Source organism: Salvia splendens, chromosome 6 (genome assembly GCF_004379255.2).
Source record: "Salvia splendens isolate huo1 chromosome 6, SspV2, whole genome shotgun sequence".
NCBI lineage: Eukaryota > Viridiplantae > Streptophyta > Magnoliopsida > Lamiales > Lamiaceae > Salvia > Salvia splendens.
The window spans coordinates 6923307-6939417 of record NC_056037.1 but is presented as its reverse complement, the minus strand read 5'-3'; the positions used below and the strand labels follow the sequence as shown (position 1 = coordinate 6939417).

General features: G+C 39.5%; 1 protein-coding gene, 1 long non-coding RNA gene and 4 other non-coding genes across 6 annotated transcripts; 5 read left to right on the top strand and 1 right to left on the bottom strand.

The window, feature by feature from the left end:
* Positions 1–3997: 3997 nt before the first annotated feature.
* Positions 3998–5702, top strand: LOC121807081. The gene is made up of 2 exons (XR_006051747.1): positions 3998–4259; positions 4791–5702. It is a non-coding gene; the product is annotated as an uncharacterized LOC121807081 (long non-coding RNA).
* On the top strand, positions 4169–4314 carry LOC121810115. Its single transcript, XR_006052376.1, has one exon. It is a non-coding gene; the product is annotated as a small nucleolar RNA snoR134 (small nucleolar RNA).
* LOC121810105 lies at positions 4530–4619 on the top strand. The gene has a single exon (XR_006052367.1). It is a non-coding gene; the product is annotated as a small nucleolar RNA U36a (small nucleolar RNA).
* LOC121810161 lies at positions 4652–4741 on the top strand. The gene has a single exon (XR_006052418.1). It is a non-coding gene; the product is annotated as a small nucleolar RNA Z223 (small nucleolar RNA).
* On the top strand, positions 5165–5274 carry LOC121810101. The gene has a single exon (XR_006052363.1). It is a non-coding gene; the product is annotated as a small nucleolar RNA snoR97 (small nucleolar RNA).
* A 5813-nt stretch (positions 5703–11515) lies between the features above and the next one.
* LOC121808700 lies at positions 11516–12826 on the bottom strand. Its single transcript, XM_042209293.1, has one exon. It carries the CDS (start codon positions 12824–12826, stop codon positions 11516–11518), a length of 1311 nt encoding a protein of 436 aa, XP_042065227.1.
* Positions 12827–16111: the final 3285 nt, after the last annotated feature.

The window sequence follows — 16111 nt, the reverse complement described above, 5'->3', positions numbered from 1 at the left end:
CCGGGAGGAAGCCGCCGCACGGTTAGTACTCGACTACTTCTGCGATAACCCGATTTGGGGAGATACCTATTTCCGTCGCCGTTTCCGCATGCGGAAACCGCTATTTCTCCACATAGCGAATACTTTGGCGGCCAGGGAGGAGTTCTTCCGAGAAGGGTTCGACGCGGTCGGTCGTCCCAGCCACACGACGCTGCAGAAATGTACTGCAGCCATCCGGCAGCTTGCGACTGGACAAACGGCCGACATATTCGACGAATACCTGCACATCGGAGACAGCACTAGGCGCTTGTGCTTGCTCAACTTCTGCAGAGGCGTCCGGGCAGCCTTCAGTGACGAATTTCTCCGGAGGCCAACCACGGAGAATTGTCAGTTCCTCCTCAACCTGCACGAACAAGTGCACGGATTCCCCGGGATGCTTGGCAGTGTCGATTGCATGCACTGGCAATGGAAGAATTGCCCGGTGGCTTGGAGGGGTTCCTACACGAGCGGCCACAAAGGCACCCACCCAACCGTTGTACCCTAGGCCGTTGCCGACTACCGACTTTGGATCTGGCACGCGTACTTCGGGGTCCCTGGCTCGAACAACGATGTAAACGTGCTCCAACAGTCCGACCTCTTTACCGAAGTTTTGGATGGTAAAGCGCCGGCCATCAACTTCGTCGCCAACAACCGGCGGTATAAAATGGGGTACTATCTCGCCGACGGCATCTACCCGAAGTGGCCGACCTTCGTGAAGACGTGCGGCAGGCCAGCGAACCCAAAGCAGGCCCTTTTTGCGCAGAAGCAGGAGGCTGCGCGCAAGGATGTGGAGAGGGCGTTCGGGGTTCTCCAAGCGCGCTTCAACATCATCAAAGCCCCGGCTCGTTCGTGGTTCATGGAGAGCATGGTCGACATCATGTATACGTGCATAATCTTGCACAACATGATTGTCCGAGACGAAGGACCCGATGCCGGAAATTGGTTCGACCCCGAATCCCCCGGAAGCTCAACCGCAAGTAGTCCGCCGCGAAGTGGAGCGCATCCATCTATACAAGAACGGTTGGCTATTCGGGCAAGGACACGCGACTCTAGCGCCCACACCCAACTCCAAGAGGATCTAATTGAGCACATTTGGGAAAATTTTGGCGGAGAAGATTAAATTATGTCATTTTTATTTTTTTAGAATTTTAATTATGTCTTCGTTTTTTAATGTTAAGTTGTAATGTTGTTTTAATTTTAATAAAGTGTGTTTGTTTAAATTGAATTGGGTTTTAAAAAAAAATTATAAATTAAATTGAATGAATAGTAATTAAGAGACGGTATAGAGACGGTTAAGAGACGGAGCGTTGCAGGTTCCGTCTCTTAGTTAAGAGATGGAGGAAAAAAGGACAGTGTGGCCCTCAAATAGTGCTCAAATAGTAGTTAAGAGACTGTTTAAGAGACGGTATAGAGACAGCGTTGTGGATGGCCTTATGCTTTAGGGCTCGTCGGATCGGATGGCTCCCACTCGATGTCGGCTCGCTGACGTGGTATGGTTGACTGTCTGTTGCATTAAGATTACTCTACGTCCATAATGTCGTTGCAACTGCCAACTGGGAAGCTCTCTGAACTTCCACAAACATATGTTGAGGTGAATAGTAAAAGGACAATTACCCATATTCATTTCAGGTAAATCAAGTTCTTTCCTAATTAATGTTACAATTAGGTGATGGTACATTTGGAGATATAGCAATAGGGGTGAAAAGCAAAAGGACAATTACCCATATTTATTTCGAATCAAGTTATCATTTTCAATTAATATTACAACTAGGTGAAGATACAGTTAGAGCATTTGTATTGGGTAAGTAGAGGAAGAGTTGCAACACGCTAGGCCCCCTCCGTTGTGAGGGGTTCGGGACGGGCGGGCGAGACTGGCTTGATGTTTGGGGAGGGGTCGCGACGAGTGCCGTACGACCCCGTTGTTTTGGGGGGGGGGGGGGGGGGGGGGGGACTGCGAACGGGGTAGGAGCTAGTTTTCGGGGATGGGTTGGAATTGCAATTATTAAAAAAAAATCAAATTCCATAAATACACTTCCTTCCCCTCCATTCTAATTCAACATATTCATCTCTTACAGAATTTATCTCCTTGAAAAATAGGAATCTGATACCGAATAAAAACACTCTTCTCGTTTAAGCCCGAAATTCGTTTAAGCCCGAAATTGATACGTAGATTAGCAAATGAAAAATCTTATTGCACCATTACAGAGTTGTTGATAAAAGGAATTGGTACAATTTTTCAGCAAGTAACTTTTAGTATCTATTTGTAGAAAATAAACTTTGATCAAAATACCAATTTGCAACTTGTGTGCAAATTGCATAAACCAAATAAGTTGAGTTTCCCCCTAAAGAGATAATGGTACTATGGAAAATATAAATTGTTTTTCTAGAAAACCACATAAAGAATCAAAATTCAAAAAATAATATATGTATATTAAAAAGAGACCCTTCCTCTATTTATCAGTATGGTCACCAAGATAGCAAGAGTGGATAAACATTTTGTAAAAAATCATGGATTAAAATATGCCCGGTCAATGGATTTTGACCAAATAATAAATGTGACGAGACATTTAATTTTATGAAATTAAATGACATATCGTCGATCTACATTTTACGTAGATAAATGTAGTATATTCACTTTCTCAAATCCGATTTCCGGTGAGTGAGAAATAGTGGATTAAAGTTGGGCATAATTAGCTTTTAATTAAAGCTTGGAGTTGGAGCTTAGGGAATAATTAACTAGTGTTAATTATCCCACATTGGAGGTTTATACACATGATTGTAAAAAATCATGTATTAAAATATGTCCGGTCAATGAATTTTGACCAAATAATAAATGTGACGAGACATTTAATTTTGTGAAATTAAATGACATATCGTCGATCTACATTTTACGTAGATAAATGTAGTATATTCACTTTCTCAAATCCGATTTCCGGTGAGTGAGAAATAGTGGATTAAAGTTGGGCATAATTAGCTTTTAATTAAAGCTTGAAGTTGGAGCTTAGGGAATAATTAACTAGTGTTAATTATCCCACATTGGAGGATTAACACATCTTTTAATGTGTATAAATTAAGTGACTTTATGTTACTTAATAATTATAGTGGACCAAGATGGGTGAAAGAGCCCACACGCGCGCCACCGCCCTCCCGAGCCCGAGCCCGTGCCCGTGCCCGTGGTCGCGGCCGCGGGTCTCGGGCCTAGGGCCCGAGCCCGATCTCGATCTTGGACTTGGACTTGGACTTGGTCTTTGGGTGGTCTTTAGGTGAGTCAGCAATCCAAGTGGCTTGACACGTCGTCAAGCGAGGCACAGTCACGGCTGCCACGTGAGAAATCCACACGCTCCACACACGAATGGCACACTCCTGCCACACGCTCGTAATCGTCGGCGGTTACGGATCTACCATGATGAGCCTTCATGGCTTGGTTGACCCTGCATGGTGGCTCGGCCTATAAATAGGCTAGTCATTCCACTGCATTAGCTACTACATCATTCACAAGCATTACAACATAAGCTCTCTCCCTCTCTGCATTGTCTTTCTGTCGAAGCTCTGCCCTCTCCTCCATCCAGTTCGCCGGAGCTCTGCTGATTGCGGTGCTGCATCAATAGAGACGTAATCGTTTTACCTTTGGGGACGACACGCCAAACCGAAGAGCACTACCGGGGCGTATCTCGTCTTGCGGGAAGAGGCCTCCTCGACTCGGCTTAAACATTATTCACGGTTACTGTTTCGTTTTTGCATTTGTAATCTCATTCTAGTTCAGTTTCCTCTTTTGTATTCCTTATTTTGGGTTATATTACGCCCGGTTTTGCTATCTTGTAATCCAGAAACCAACACATTTGTGGATTCGTCGCTCTAATTTGTCGGTCGAAAATCTGAAATCACACTTATTGAAAATGCAAATATTTTCATTTATTTGTAAAACGGTTTGGGAAAATAGTTTACATCTCAAAATTCATAATTCCACAATATTGTCCGGCCCTCTGAAATCTTGCCTCTACGGCCCACCCAATTGTGATTAGGGTTTCTCTATAAAACCATGGTCATCTCAACTCTTCCTCACTCAGATCTCAATTTCAGAAATCCTCATGTATCGTTTTCTTCCTTTTTTCATCAATTTGCTCGAATTTGATAAAATCCTTTGCATTTTACGCATGTAGCAACCCGGGCTCCTCTGAAATTCTCCAATGAAGAAACAAGTCCCAAAGCTCGTGCCAGAACGATGCCGTTTAGTGTTGCAGGTATGCCGCTGTACCTTCTTCACGGCTTATTTGTGTCAAAAAAACGGCAACATTCTCATTATTTAATTTTTTTTCCAAATCCGATTGCCTCACCACACCTTTAGCTTGTTTTCTGATTTTCATTGAAAAATAGAGCTAGTCATAGGGGCAAAGAATCAGCGGCTTTCACGTGGGGGTTTACACTATCCATTGTTGTACCTCTAAAAATGCCCGCTAAATTTAAAAAAAAGCCACCCAAATTTTAACCTTTTTTTAAAATAATTAGGTTTTTGGCTATGATTAAACAATTATCCGCGCTTCCGAGGTTTCCAATCGATGAAGTAGATTGATAATGATGGTTGAATTTCTTAATATGAGCCAAAATTTCTTAATTTGTTTTTCTACTGTTTAATTTATGGTTGTGATGATCATTTATCAGCTTAACGCCAGTTCTGCTTCAGAAAATTATGATCGATAGAGCTGTATAATTATCTGAACCTCACTGATTCTTCAATTTGTTTTTCATTTACCCTAATTCGATCTTTTTCACAGCTCTTTAGGTTTTTAATCAATGATGAAACTTCCATTTTTGAGGTGTTGTGATATTGAGACCCTGTAAAGGGAGAACCCCTTGATATTGCTTCATCTTGCCATGAAACTTTGGAAATAACTGAGAATTTTCTAATATTCATTTTGGATTAAATTTATTGCCTGTGATGGTTGTTGGATAGTATATCAGATGTAGTGAAGCCGAGTCCTGCTTATGCAGGGGAACCTCTCGGTTGATCTACGTTGCTATTGATTATAATTAACATGCTGAGGCTAATAATTTTTTTGGTAAAAGTTTAATCTTTGTGAATTTTTGAGTTGTTTTTATATTGAGTTTTAGTGTTCTACACTTCTACTATACTTTTTGCCATGTTTTTGAAACCTTTTTGGCCGACGGTCTGAAAAACTCATATATCAAATGTGTTGTTTATCAGCTTCTTCTCTCGATTTTTCTACGAGACTGGAGTTAAATCACAGCACAACAATCTTTGATTAATTCCTTTATTTTCAATGTTAATTCTATTATTTTTGTGGAAATCTTAATTTGTATAAAAGATTGAAGTTTCTCAAATTGTTTTTGAAGTTTCTCAAATTGTTTTTGAAGTTTTTCAAATTGTTGAATTTCTTTAGAGTTGTAGCCCAATTAAATTAGTCACAGGCTCAATTTATAGTTGCTAACTTCCTGTCCCTCAGAACCAGTTTTTTCGTTTACAACATTTCCTCTTTGTGCCAATATCGTTAGTTAATCTAATACTCCTTTTCAGTTTTTGATTGCTTCTACATATTGATGGATCACCATTTGTCATTAGAACTCCAGATTTGGGAATAATCTTTATTCAATACTAAAATTTTGGATTTCTGATCAATTGTAGTTCTCAAATAAATATGAAATTTTACCCTGAAATGAACACCAAACTAAGTTCACAGTTTATATTAAAAATTTCTACTTTTCTGCAAGCATTACGTTTTATGCCTAAAGTTTTGAATACCACCTCAGTATACAAATTCGAAAAAACAAAGGTTGAGAATTGAAATAATACATTTGAATAGATTTTCGTTTAAACTTTCAACTAGAATTGCTACTTTGACCAAGGACATATTTTGCCTAAAATTCTTTGTTCCTTGTAATGAGTTTATCAAGTTTTGACGCGAAGAAGAAAATATGCATTTGAATGAATGACTTATATATATTATCTAAGCAAAATTAGATTTAAATATAGAAATGCAGAACAATATTATAACACTTATAGAGCATCTCTAGTGGGCGGATGTCCTACTCGGACATCCACTAGGACATCCCGAAAATACCTCCCGCCACGTCACTAGGACTTCCCATCCCACTGCCACGTCACTAGGACATCCCCTTCACAATCCGCCCTTCCCATCGCCCTTCCCACTAGGACTTCCCGCAATAAAAAAATCACAAATTCACAAATAAAACAATTTACGTTTACGGAAATAAAATTTCAACACTAATACAAACATGAAAAATTAACAACTTCATTTAAAAAAAAACATACATGATTTGAAAAAAAAATTACATAGTAACAAAACAAAAAAAAGTACTAACATCAACGTCAACCCTTCCGCGTCCAAACCTCTTCGATAATATCGTTCTGAAGTCGAACATGGGCATCTGTTTGCTGCATGTCAGCAAATGCACGCATCCGCTCGGCCTCTGCATGAGGTACCCCCATATTTACATTCGCGGTGGCCACGCCGTGACTTGGACCTGCACCTGTATCATATTCATTGGTCCACTCAGTCAGTTCCGCACCTTCATTTTCGACAATCATGTTGTGCATTATGATACATGCGTACAAGAATATGCCACTGCCGTGGAGGACCCTTGACTACCGCCCATCGACTCTGGAGCACACCAAATGCCCGCTCCACATCCTTGCGCGCTGCTTCTGACGGCTCGCAAAGTATGACTTCTTTTGTCCGAGCGGATGCTTGATTGTCTTCACAAAGACCGGCCAGTTTGGGTATATCTCATCCGCCAAATAGTATCCCATATTGTGCTGGTTGCCGTTGGCGATGAAACTGATGGCGGGACCAACGCCATTGCACTGAGCATTGAACAGGGGCGACGACTGGAGAACGTTGATGTCGTTGTTCGACCCGGCAACTCCAAAATAAGCATGCCATATCCACAGCCGGTAGTCAGCTACAGCTTCTAGGATCATCGTGGGATGCTTGGCTTTAAAGCCAGTAGTGTACATCCCCTTCCAGGCGGCGGGGCAGTTCTTCCACTCCCAATGCATACAATCTATGCTGCCCAACATCCCAGGGAACCCGTGCACCGACCCATGCATATCTACCAGACTCTGACAGTCTTCGGGGCTCGGACTCCGAAGATACCGCTCACCGAATATCGCTCTCACGCCCGCGCAAAAATTCTGCAAACACTCGACGGCTGTCGACTCGCCAATGTGGAGGTACTCGTCGAACATGTCGGCCGCGCCTCCGTATGCCAGTTGTCTGATTGCGACATTGCACTTCTGCAAGGGCGTGAGTCCGGGTTTGCCAGCTGCATCCTCCCTGATCCTAAAATACAAGTATCTTCTCTCTAAAGCACCCACGATGTGCAGAAACAGCGGACGATGCATCCTAAAGCGTCGCCGGAATAAGGCTTCCCCAAAACGCGGTTGCGGAGCGAAGTAGTCTGCATGCAACCGAATATGTGCATCAATGTGGTCACGGGGTACTGTAGTTCGACGATGGATCGGCCGAGGTACCGCAGCCTGCTGCCGCTGCGCCCTCTGCTGTAGCAGCCTATCTATCGCACCTTCCACAGCGACCTCCAATTCATTCTCGCTATCACTGTCACTAGACATTCTAGATATACTTGAAATTAGAGATGTAAAGAGAGAAACTTGTTAACACAAGTGGTGCGAATGAAATAAAATTCAACGAGCCGTATATATAGAGTTTAAAAAAAATTAAAAAAAATTAAAAATCGGACGTCCGACCCACGCCACAATGGCGGACGTCCGCCCGCCCGTCGCGCCAACGTCCGAGGACACCCGACGTCCTCACGGGACGTCTGTATCCGACCCCCCCTGCCATGATGGCGGACGTCCCAGTCGCCCGTCGCGCACGTCCGACCGGACGTCCGCCATTGGAGATGCTCTTAGGTCATAGTTAGTTAATTTTTAGGTCATGCTAACAAAGCATGACCTAAAATGATCTTAGCATGACATTAAAACAAAATATTATAATATGACTTAAAATTGCTTACTTATGATCTTTCGTGTTTTTGGTTAATTATTGATCATTACATCATCTAATCCTAGGGCCAAGATTTGAGCTGCATTTCTGGATTTAAATGCTTTTTTATTTTGATCATCTACCTATATATATATATATATATATAGGGGTGCATTATAATGATAACCTCAATTTCCGGAATAACCCTATAACTAAATCTAGACCACACATTTTTAAAATCACGTGGTTTAGATTCAAACTTAGCTTTTCTTCATAAAAAAAGCGCAGATGGTAAATATGTCATTTCGCTTATTTAATTTTTGAATTTCGCTCATGATAAAATTTACGTATCCAAATTTCGCTCATTTAAATACGTAAAGTCTTATTTCCCATGATATACAGATGTATGAGGTTCAGTTACACGTATGTATGAGGTTCAGTTATACGTAAAATCTTATTTCCCATGATATACAAATTTCGCTCATTTAAATACGTAAAATCTTATTTAAGTATCATTTTATCATTCAAAAGTATCATTTTATCAACTCAGAGTATCATTTTATCCGACAAAACTATCATTCTATGCAATAAACCTAACATATATCATTTTATCAGTCAAAAGTATCATTTTATCAACTCAGAGTATCATTCTATCCGGCAAAACTACCATTCTATGCAATAAACCTAACATATACTATCATTTTATCATTTTATCAGTCAGTCAAAAGTATCATTTTATCAACTGAGAGTATCATTCTATTCGGCAAAACTATCATTCTATGCAATAAACCTAACATATATCATTTTATCATTTTGCCAGTCAAAAGTATCATTTTATCAACTCAGAGTATCATTCTATCCGGCAAAACTATCATTGTATGCAATAAACCTAACATATATCATTTTATCATTTTATCAACTCAGAGTATCATTCTATCTGGCAAAACTATCATTCTATGCAATAAACCTAACATATATCATTTTATCATTTTATCAGTCAGTCAAAATTATCATTTTATCAACTCAGAGTATCATTCTATCCGGCAAAACTATCATTCTATGCAATAAACCTAACATATATCATTTTATCATTTTACGTGATATTTGGCGAAATTCAGAAATTAAATGAGGGAAATGACATATTTACCCCCGCCCTTTTTTTTATGAAGTAAATCTAAGTTTGAATCTCAACCACAAGATTAGAAAATATGTGTGGTTCAGATTTGGTTATAGGGTTATTACGTGATTTAGGGGTTATCATATGATCACAACTCTGAATATATATATATATATATATGTATATTTAGAAAATGATTTGTGACATTACGTATTAGTATGTTTTTAGAATAAGATTTATTTGTTGAGCACTTGAGCTTTAGAGCATCCATATCCGTGCTCTTGCCAACGAGCACGGATGTGGACTTGGCTCCACTTTTTCTGCCTGCTCTTAGGCAAGAGCAGAACACCCACATCAGTGCTCTTCCGCAAGGACGAGCACAAGGTCCCACTATTCCATTATTCAATTTAAATAAAAATATTTTTCACAAAATTAAAATACGTTAAAAATACTCGTAATAATATTACAAACTACAAAAAAATTAAAAATTACATAATTAAATTCCTAAAAAATGAAAATTACATAATTAAAATACTAAAAACTAAAAATTATATACTTAAAATCCTAAAAAATAAAAATTACATAATTAAACTCCTATAAAATAAAAATTATGTAATTTAAGCGTGGAAGACTAGTCATCATCCAGCAATACCCCCAACGTTCTTTGGAGACCCCGTATCATCGCCACATGTGATCGAAGTTGCTCGGGGGTCATATTTGACCTATCGGCCAAATTGAGTTGGGCCAAAACCCGCCACAACGAGTTGGTGGGGGGTTGAGGTGGCACATAGGGAGCGGGAGCGGGGGCGGATGGAGTCGCGGCGCGACGGCGGGTGGCCGCCTTCTTCCTTCCTTGCGGTCGGCGTTGGGAACCGCTCGTGCCGGTGTCGGGGCTACCGAAGTTAGCTCCGGCAAGTTGGCTAGCCACGTCTTCGGAGCCGGCGTCAGATAGGGATACCGACCTTGACCGTTTGGATGAGCCGCTAGAGGAGGATGTTACGCCTCCCCTATACTTCGGATGCGACCGCTTCTCCTACCAAATGTTGAGGTACTTGAACGGCTTGTAGTTCATGGATTGGTAGGTCGACAAGGCAGAACTGATGATGTCAACCTCGCTCCGGCCGCTTTTCGCCGACCGCTCTTCCTGGAGGTAATACCCCTGGAACTTTTGGATTTTTTCGTTGGCTTTGTATATGGCGTTGCGCATCATACTCTCGTTGCGCTCGATTGTTTCAGCCGGCCGGTTTTCATTGTACCGGCGACAGATGCGCCACCAATAATGATCGCCGGATTGGATCGTGCCAACCTCCGGATCTTCGGAGATTGACAAGAACGCTTTGAACAATTGCTCCATCTCCGCCGGAGTGTACGGTGTGCGGACACCGCGAGTAGGAGGAGTCGGAGTTTGGGAGGGGGCGCTCGACCTCGCTCTAGGCTCGGGTGTCCACCCGTATTGCCCTTCGGAGGCATCTTGATCGTCGATTGGGTAAGGCCGGTAGCCACCCGGAACTTCCGAACCTTGGATTTGAGGAGGGGCTGAATATTCCGTTTCCGGACTAGGAAACGGTTGTGAACCGAACCAATCGGGGTTCCAACTGTGGGAGCCGGGGGGTGATCGCCGTGGCCGGACATTGTTTTGTTGTAAGAGTAAGAGTGAAAGAAAGATTGAGAATTGAGAATTGAGAATGGAAATGAGGGAATTTAGATGAGAATTGTGTAGTATGATGTGAATTTTTGGTGTGGAAGTGAGGGTATTTATAGATGAAAATGTGTATTTTGGGGGAAAAAAATTGAAGAATAAATTAAAAGTCGGTAGAAACGGATATAATTTTTTGGAAAGTGAGAAAATATTTTTTTATTTTTAATCGGATTTTTTTAATTAAAATCCATTTTTTTTAAAAAAAATATTTAAATTGCCAACGGCTAATAGGAATCTGCACGTCGCCTTCTCGCTGGCACGGAAGTGCTCGATGTATCGAGGAGCGCCGTGCCAGCGGCAAGAGCTCAGCGGCGGACAGCTCATCCGCGCCGCTGATAAGGACGGACGGACGAGCTTGTGCTCGCCGATGTGGATGCTCTTAGGTGCACAAAGACTCAAGGTTAATCGTTTTTTGCATCTCTAATTTTTAGTGTGTGTGAATTGACGTTGCTAGTTGGACACAATATTTAAAAGGTACTAGTATATGCTTTCATTCAAATTTAACAACATTTAATCTCATTACTCAAATGATAGAAAAGCCGTCGTCATTAATACACTGTACACACATGACGTGCACAGATGAAGCCACAGGAACATGCACCACTCTAGTCAAGAAAAAGGCACAAGTATACTTTACTCCTTATTCTCTATTTACCATAACTAGGCAAAAAACACAATCCAACCAAAACCCAGCACTCATCATTCATCATCATCTTCTTCTTCTTCCTCCTCTTCACAATAACTAAGAGCTTGACACACACCATCATCACTAGCAAAGTATGACTTCCTCCCAACCAGCTCCGCAACCTTCTTTGCAGGCCCCGAGCCACGTGGGCTCTCGTTGCAACGGGCAATCCTAAGCCTCGGAAGCAGGCAAGGCGCCACCACAACACACTCTGGTGACTTCTCTCCCTCCACACTGCTGCTGTGAACTACAATCTCACTCGGAATCTCCCACCTCTTCTTCACCCGCCCCTCTCCCTCATTAGCCCTCGTCTTCCCAATGGATAAAGACCGTTTCTTCTCAACCCTTTTCCCTGCATCACCATCATTCTCCGGCAGAGATCTCTTCCTCACCGCTGAAGCCTGAGACGCACCCTGATTATACCTACTCGCCACCACCCTCCCCTGCCTCATCGCCTTCTTTGTTGGGGCGGATTTCTCGCCATCTCTAAACAGCTTCTTGGGCTGAACCGAGCTCAAAACAGCATCTTCTTTCTTTACAGTCTTTCTTGATCCAATGGTGGTCGCAGCTTGCCTAGATTTTGCAGCAACTCTCCTCGATTTCGGGCTCAAACTGCAGCTCTTCACCTTCTCCTCATCAATCCCCTGCAACTTCAACATGCAAGATTGCCTTCTACTCTGCAGAGGGGTGCTGTTGATCATCATCTGCCTCGACTTCGCCCCCCCAAAAATCTCCGAAGGCCCCAAACTCATCCCTCTACGCCCTGCGGAGAGGATTTCTGCTGGACCTAAACTAATCCCTCTTCTGCTAGGCTTTGTTCTTGCGTTCAAATTCGAAATCTCGTCATTCTTGACACTCTGTTTATGCTCCATGAACTTTGCCGCGATGACTCGCCCTTTCTTCTCCACAGCACTAACACTCGCCTTCTCCACCTTCAAAACCTCCAACCTTGAATTCAATCGCGCAATTTGTGTTTCGATTTCTTCAATCTCCTCGTCGATCTTGAAGACTCGAATTTTCTCGAAACCTCTGATTTTCGATTTCTGAACTGATTCGACAGCGTTGAGCTGCTTAAACGGCGTCGTTGTGGCGGATTGGGGAAAAGGCGAAAGAGCGGGAATTTGATTTTGATTCTCCGAAGCGAAACCCTGATTTTCTTTACCCGAAACAGAATCGAAAGACGATTTAGGATTTCCGAAAATCGATTCCAGAGAGCCCCAAGACTGCTTGCTCGCCGCCAACTCTTCGGAATCGAAGGTGGCGTTGTTCCATATCTGTACATCTTCGGAAGAATCCATGGCGTCTGGGAGCTGCGCCACGCTCATTTTGCTTTCTTTCTCAAATAGGCTTCTATTGATCAGAGATGGAATTGGGATCAGAATCTTGATTTTTGGGGATTTTTATCTCTTGAGAGGAATCGATGATTAGGAATTGGGGGAAATGCAGTACAGTATGAGCGGAATATTTGTTGTTTATTATTGGATTTTCGACCGTTGGGGATTGAAATAAACGTTATTGAGTAGTCCGCTCCATCGTGGCCGTGGGATGGGAAACGGCTACATCAGACGCTCCGATTTGATTAAAGGTTAATTTTGGGTTGAAATTTAATTCAGATTTATTAGGAGAGTGTTGATTTTGTTGCCAAGTTTAAATGTCCAAAGTAAAAACTATTCGTAAGAATTGGTCAAGGATTTTATTGAATTACTCTATGAGCATGCACATACCAGTACATAACACATTATATAAATTTGAAGTACTTAGCCATCATCTTCGTTTTCTCATTTCACCTATTCGCATTTATTATTATTTTTATATTTTATCCAATATTAAAATTAAGATTTACGAATAAAATAAAAATTAATAATTTCATTAAATAATTTATATAAAAAACATAATTAAAAATTAAAATGAAAGCAAGACATAAACCTATTTAAATAGTAAACAGTACTACATTTTAGGTCTCTGGACAATTTTAATATACTACTCCCTCCGTTTTTTAAAAATAGAAACATTTGAAATGACACAAGTTTTAATGCACAATTTGGTAAAGTAAGAGAGAAGGAGAGAAAAATTGGTAAAGTAAGAGAGAGAAAAAAAAATAGTAAAGTACGAGAGGGAGAGAAAAATTAATTTTAGTGGATTATGAGGTCCACTTTATTAGTGGTATAAGTGGTAAATAAATTGATGTATAGGGTGCAAAGATTTCCTAAAATATAAAGTTTGAAAGTTACTATTTTTAAAGAACGGACTGAAATGGAAAGAGTTGCTATTTTTAAAATACGAGGGAGTAATTGCTAGTGCATTGGCATATGGCATAATATGGCATAATGATATTGAAGGGATTTTTGCATTATTCTTGGACAATTTTGAATTGTAGAAAACATATTTATCAATAAATTAGACACGTCACACATCATTTATGTACATTTATATATAAGAACTACGCAAATGGTCCATGAAGTATGCGTTTTGCACACAAATGGTACTTAAACTTTAAAATGGGTAGTCCCTGGATTAAGGTGTAATTATATTTATGGTACTTTTTCATTATTCATCACAATTTTACAGCCAAAATGCCTCTAAGGCACGAAGGACATTTTTGGACTTTCATATCTAGGTACTGAATTTGATATTTTCTTTCTCTCTCTAGTACTAATATGATACTTTTTTTTATAGTTTGAGTAACTTCACTTTTTCAATCACTTTATGTCAGATCTTCTTTCTCTATCTTTCTCAAAAACTCATAAAAAGTAAAAAATAAAAAAAATACTATTACTAAATTCTTAAATATATTAATTATAAAAATTGAAATTATAATTTAATTATTTAAATAATTCGTAGCAAAAAATAATCGAATCAGAGTCAAAATTAAATTTAGCTACAAGTTATTTTGATAATTAAATTTATAATTTTAAAATTTATTCTATATTTAAATATTTCATAGTAGTATTTTTTATTTTAATTTTTACTTTCTAAAAGTTTTAGAGAAAGGGAGAGAAAGAAGATCCGACGTAACGTGATTGAAAAAGTGAAGTGAATAATATCATTTTAGGTACTGAAACTATAAGAAAATATCATATTTTGTAATAGAGAGAGATAAAAAAATATCAAATTCAGTAACTAGATATGAAAGTCCAAAAATGTACATCATGTCTTGGGGGCATTTTGGGTGTAAAATTGTGATGAATAGTAAAAAAGTACCATAAATGTGATTAAACCTTAGTTCAGGGACTACACACAATATTTTTAAAATTTAGGTATCACTTACGTGCAAAAGCATAGTTCACGGACCATTTGCGTAGTTCACCGCAATAAAAGCTTCTTTTACATGCAAAATCAATATCTCATATCAACGTCACAAACAATGTTAGAGTGCGAAAACTATTTACATAAAATTCTCCCTCATTACAATGCAAAATTCATTGTATAATGTAAAAGGATTATAATCCTTAAAATATTCCGTATTCTTTTACCATCGTTACATGACTTTGAGTATGAGTCATTATAAAATTTTAGTTTTAATTTATTTTAACTGAATTAATAGAGTATACTACTGTCTCCGTTCTATAATAATAATGTCATTTTGTCATTTTGGTACATTCCATAGTAATAGAGTCATTTCCCCTTTTAGTAAAAGTCAACACATTTCTCCACACCTACTTTATTCTCTCTTCATCTTTCTAGCTTTTTTTTTATTTTCCACTTTATTCTCTCTTTACTTAACTCATCTAACAAAATATTTCTTAATCTCCGTGTCGAAAAGAAACGCCTCCATTACTATGGAACGGAGGGAGTAGTATTTAATTTTGTGTACAATATACAGTATTACTTTAAAAATAGAAGAACAAATATTAATATATTCCCCAAGGCTTAAATGAGAAATAGAACTAACGTGATCTCCACGAATACGTCAAGTTGTAGTCATAGACTTCTTCTCTTCGCCTCATTTTCCTCTTCGTCTCCACTCCTCTCTCGGTAAAAAAAAGTTAAAAAACACTACTCCATAATGAATTTGGGCCGACACTACTATCAGCCAAACTTTCGCCGGAGTGGCAACTAGTTCCGTCGTGCTCGTCAGAGTAACATGACTTAGATTGCTTTATCTCATTTATAGTCTAATAAACCATTTAACAACTTACAAATGATATGAAAGGGATGTAACTAAATGAAAATGTTAAATATTGAACAAACTTTAAACTATGATCTGGATTGTAGTAATAACAAATATTATGTCAACGATTGATGTTATATTGACACTATATTGATATTTTTTTTAAATTATATAAAATTTGTCATTTTATCACTAAAATACTCCAAACACAAACCAAGCTAGTACTACAAAATAGAAATGTATATCTTGACAGACAAAGTAAACCAGCCATAAGTTTTTATGCCAACTTTCAAACTCAATATACTCCATTTCATTTCACAACAGCCACAAACTTATTTAAAATTGAAAACTAGTAGTAGGACTATAGACATAATAATCAAATAAACAAAAGAATAACAGACGTGTCAGACATTCATTGGCTGGCATATATAATTGGGAAAAAAACCGAACGGATAATCTCTAAAATCCACTCCTCTCATATATATTAGCTGCTATTCTA

Bases quoted from the DNA above. Each gene is read 5' to 3' on its own strand.
- LOC121808700 (XM_042209293.1), bottom strand. From the start codon at position 12,826: ATGAGCGTGGCGCAGCTCCCAGACGCCATGGATTCTTCCGAAGATGTA.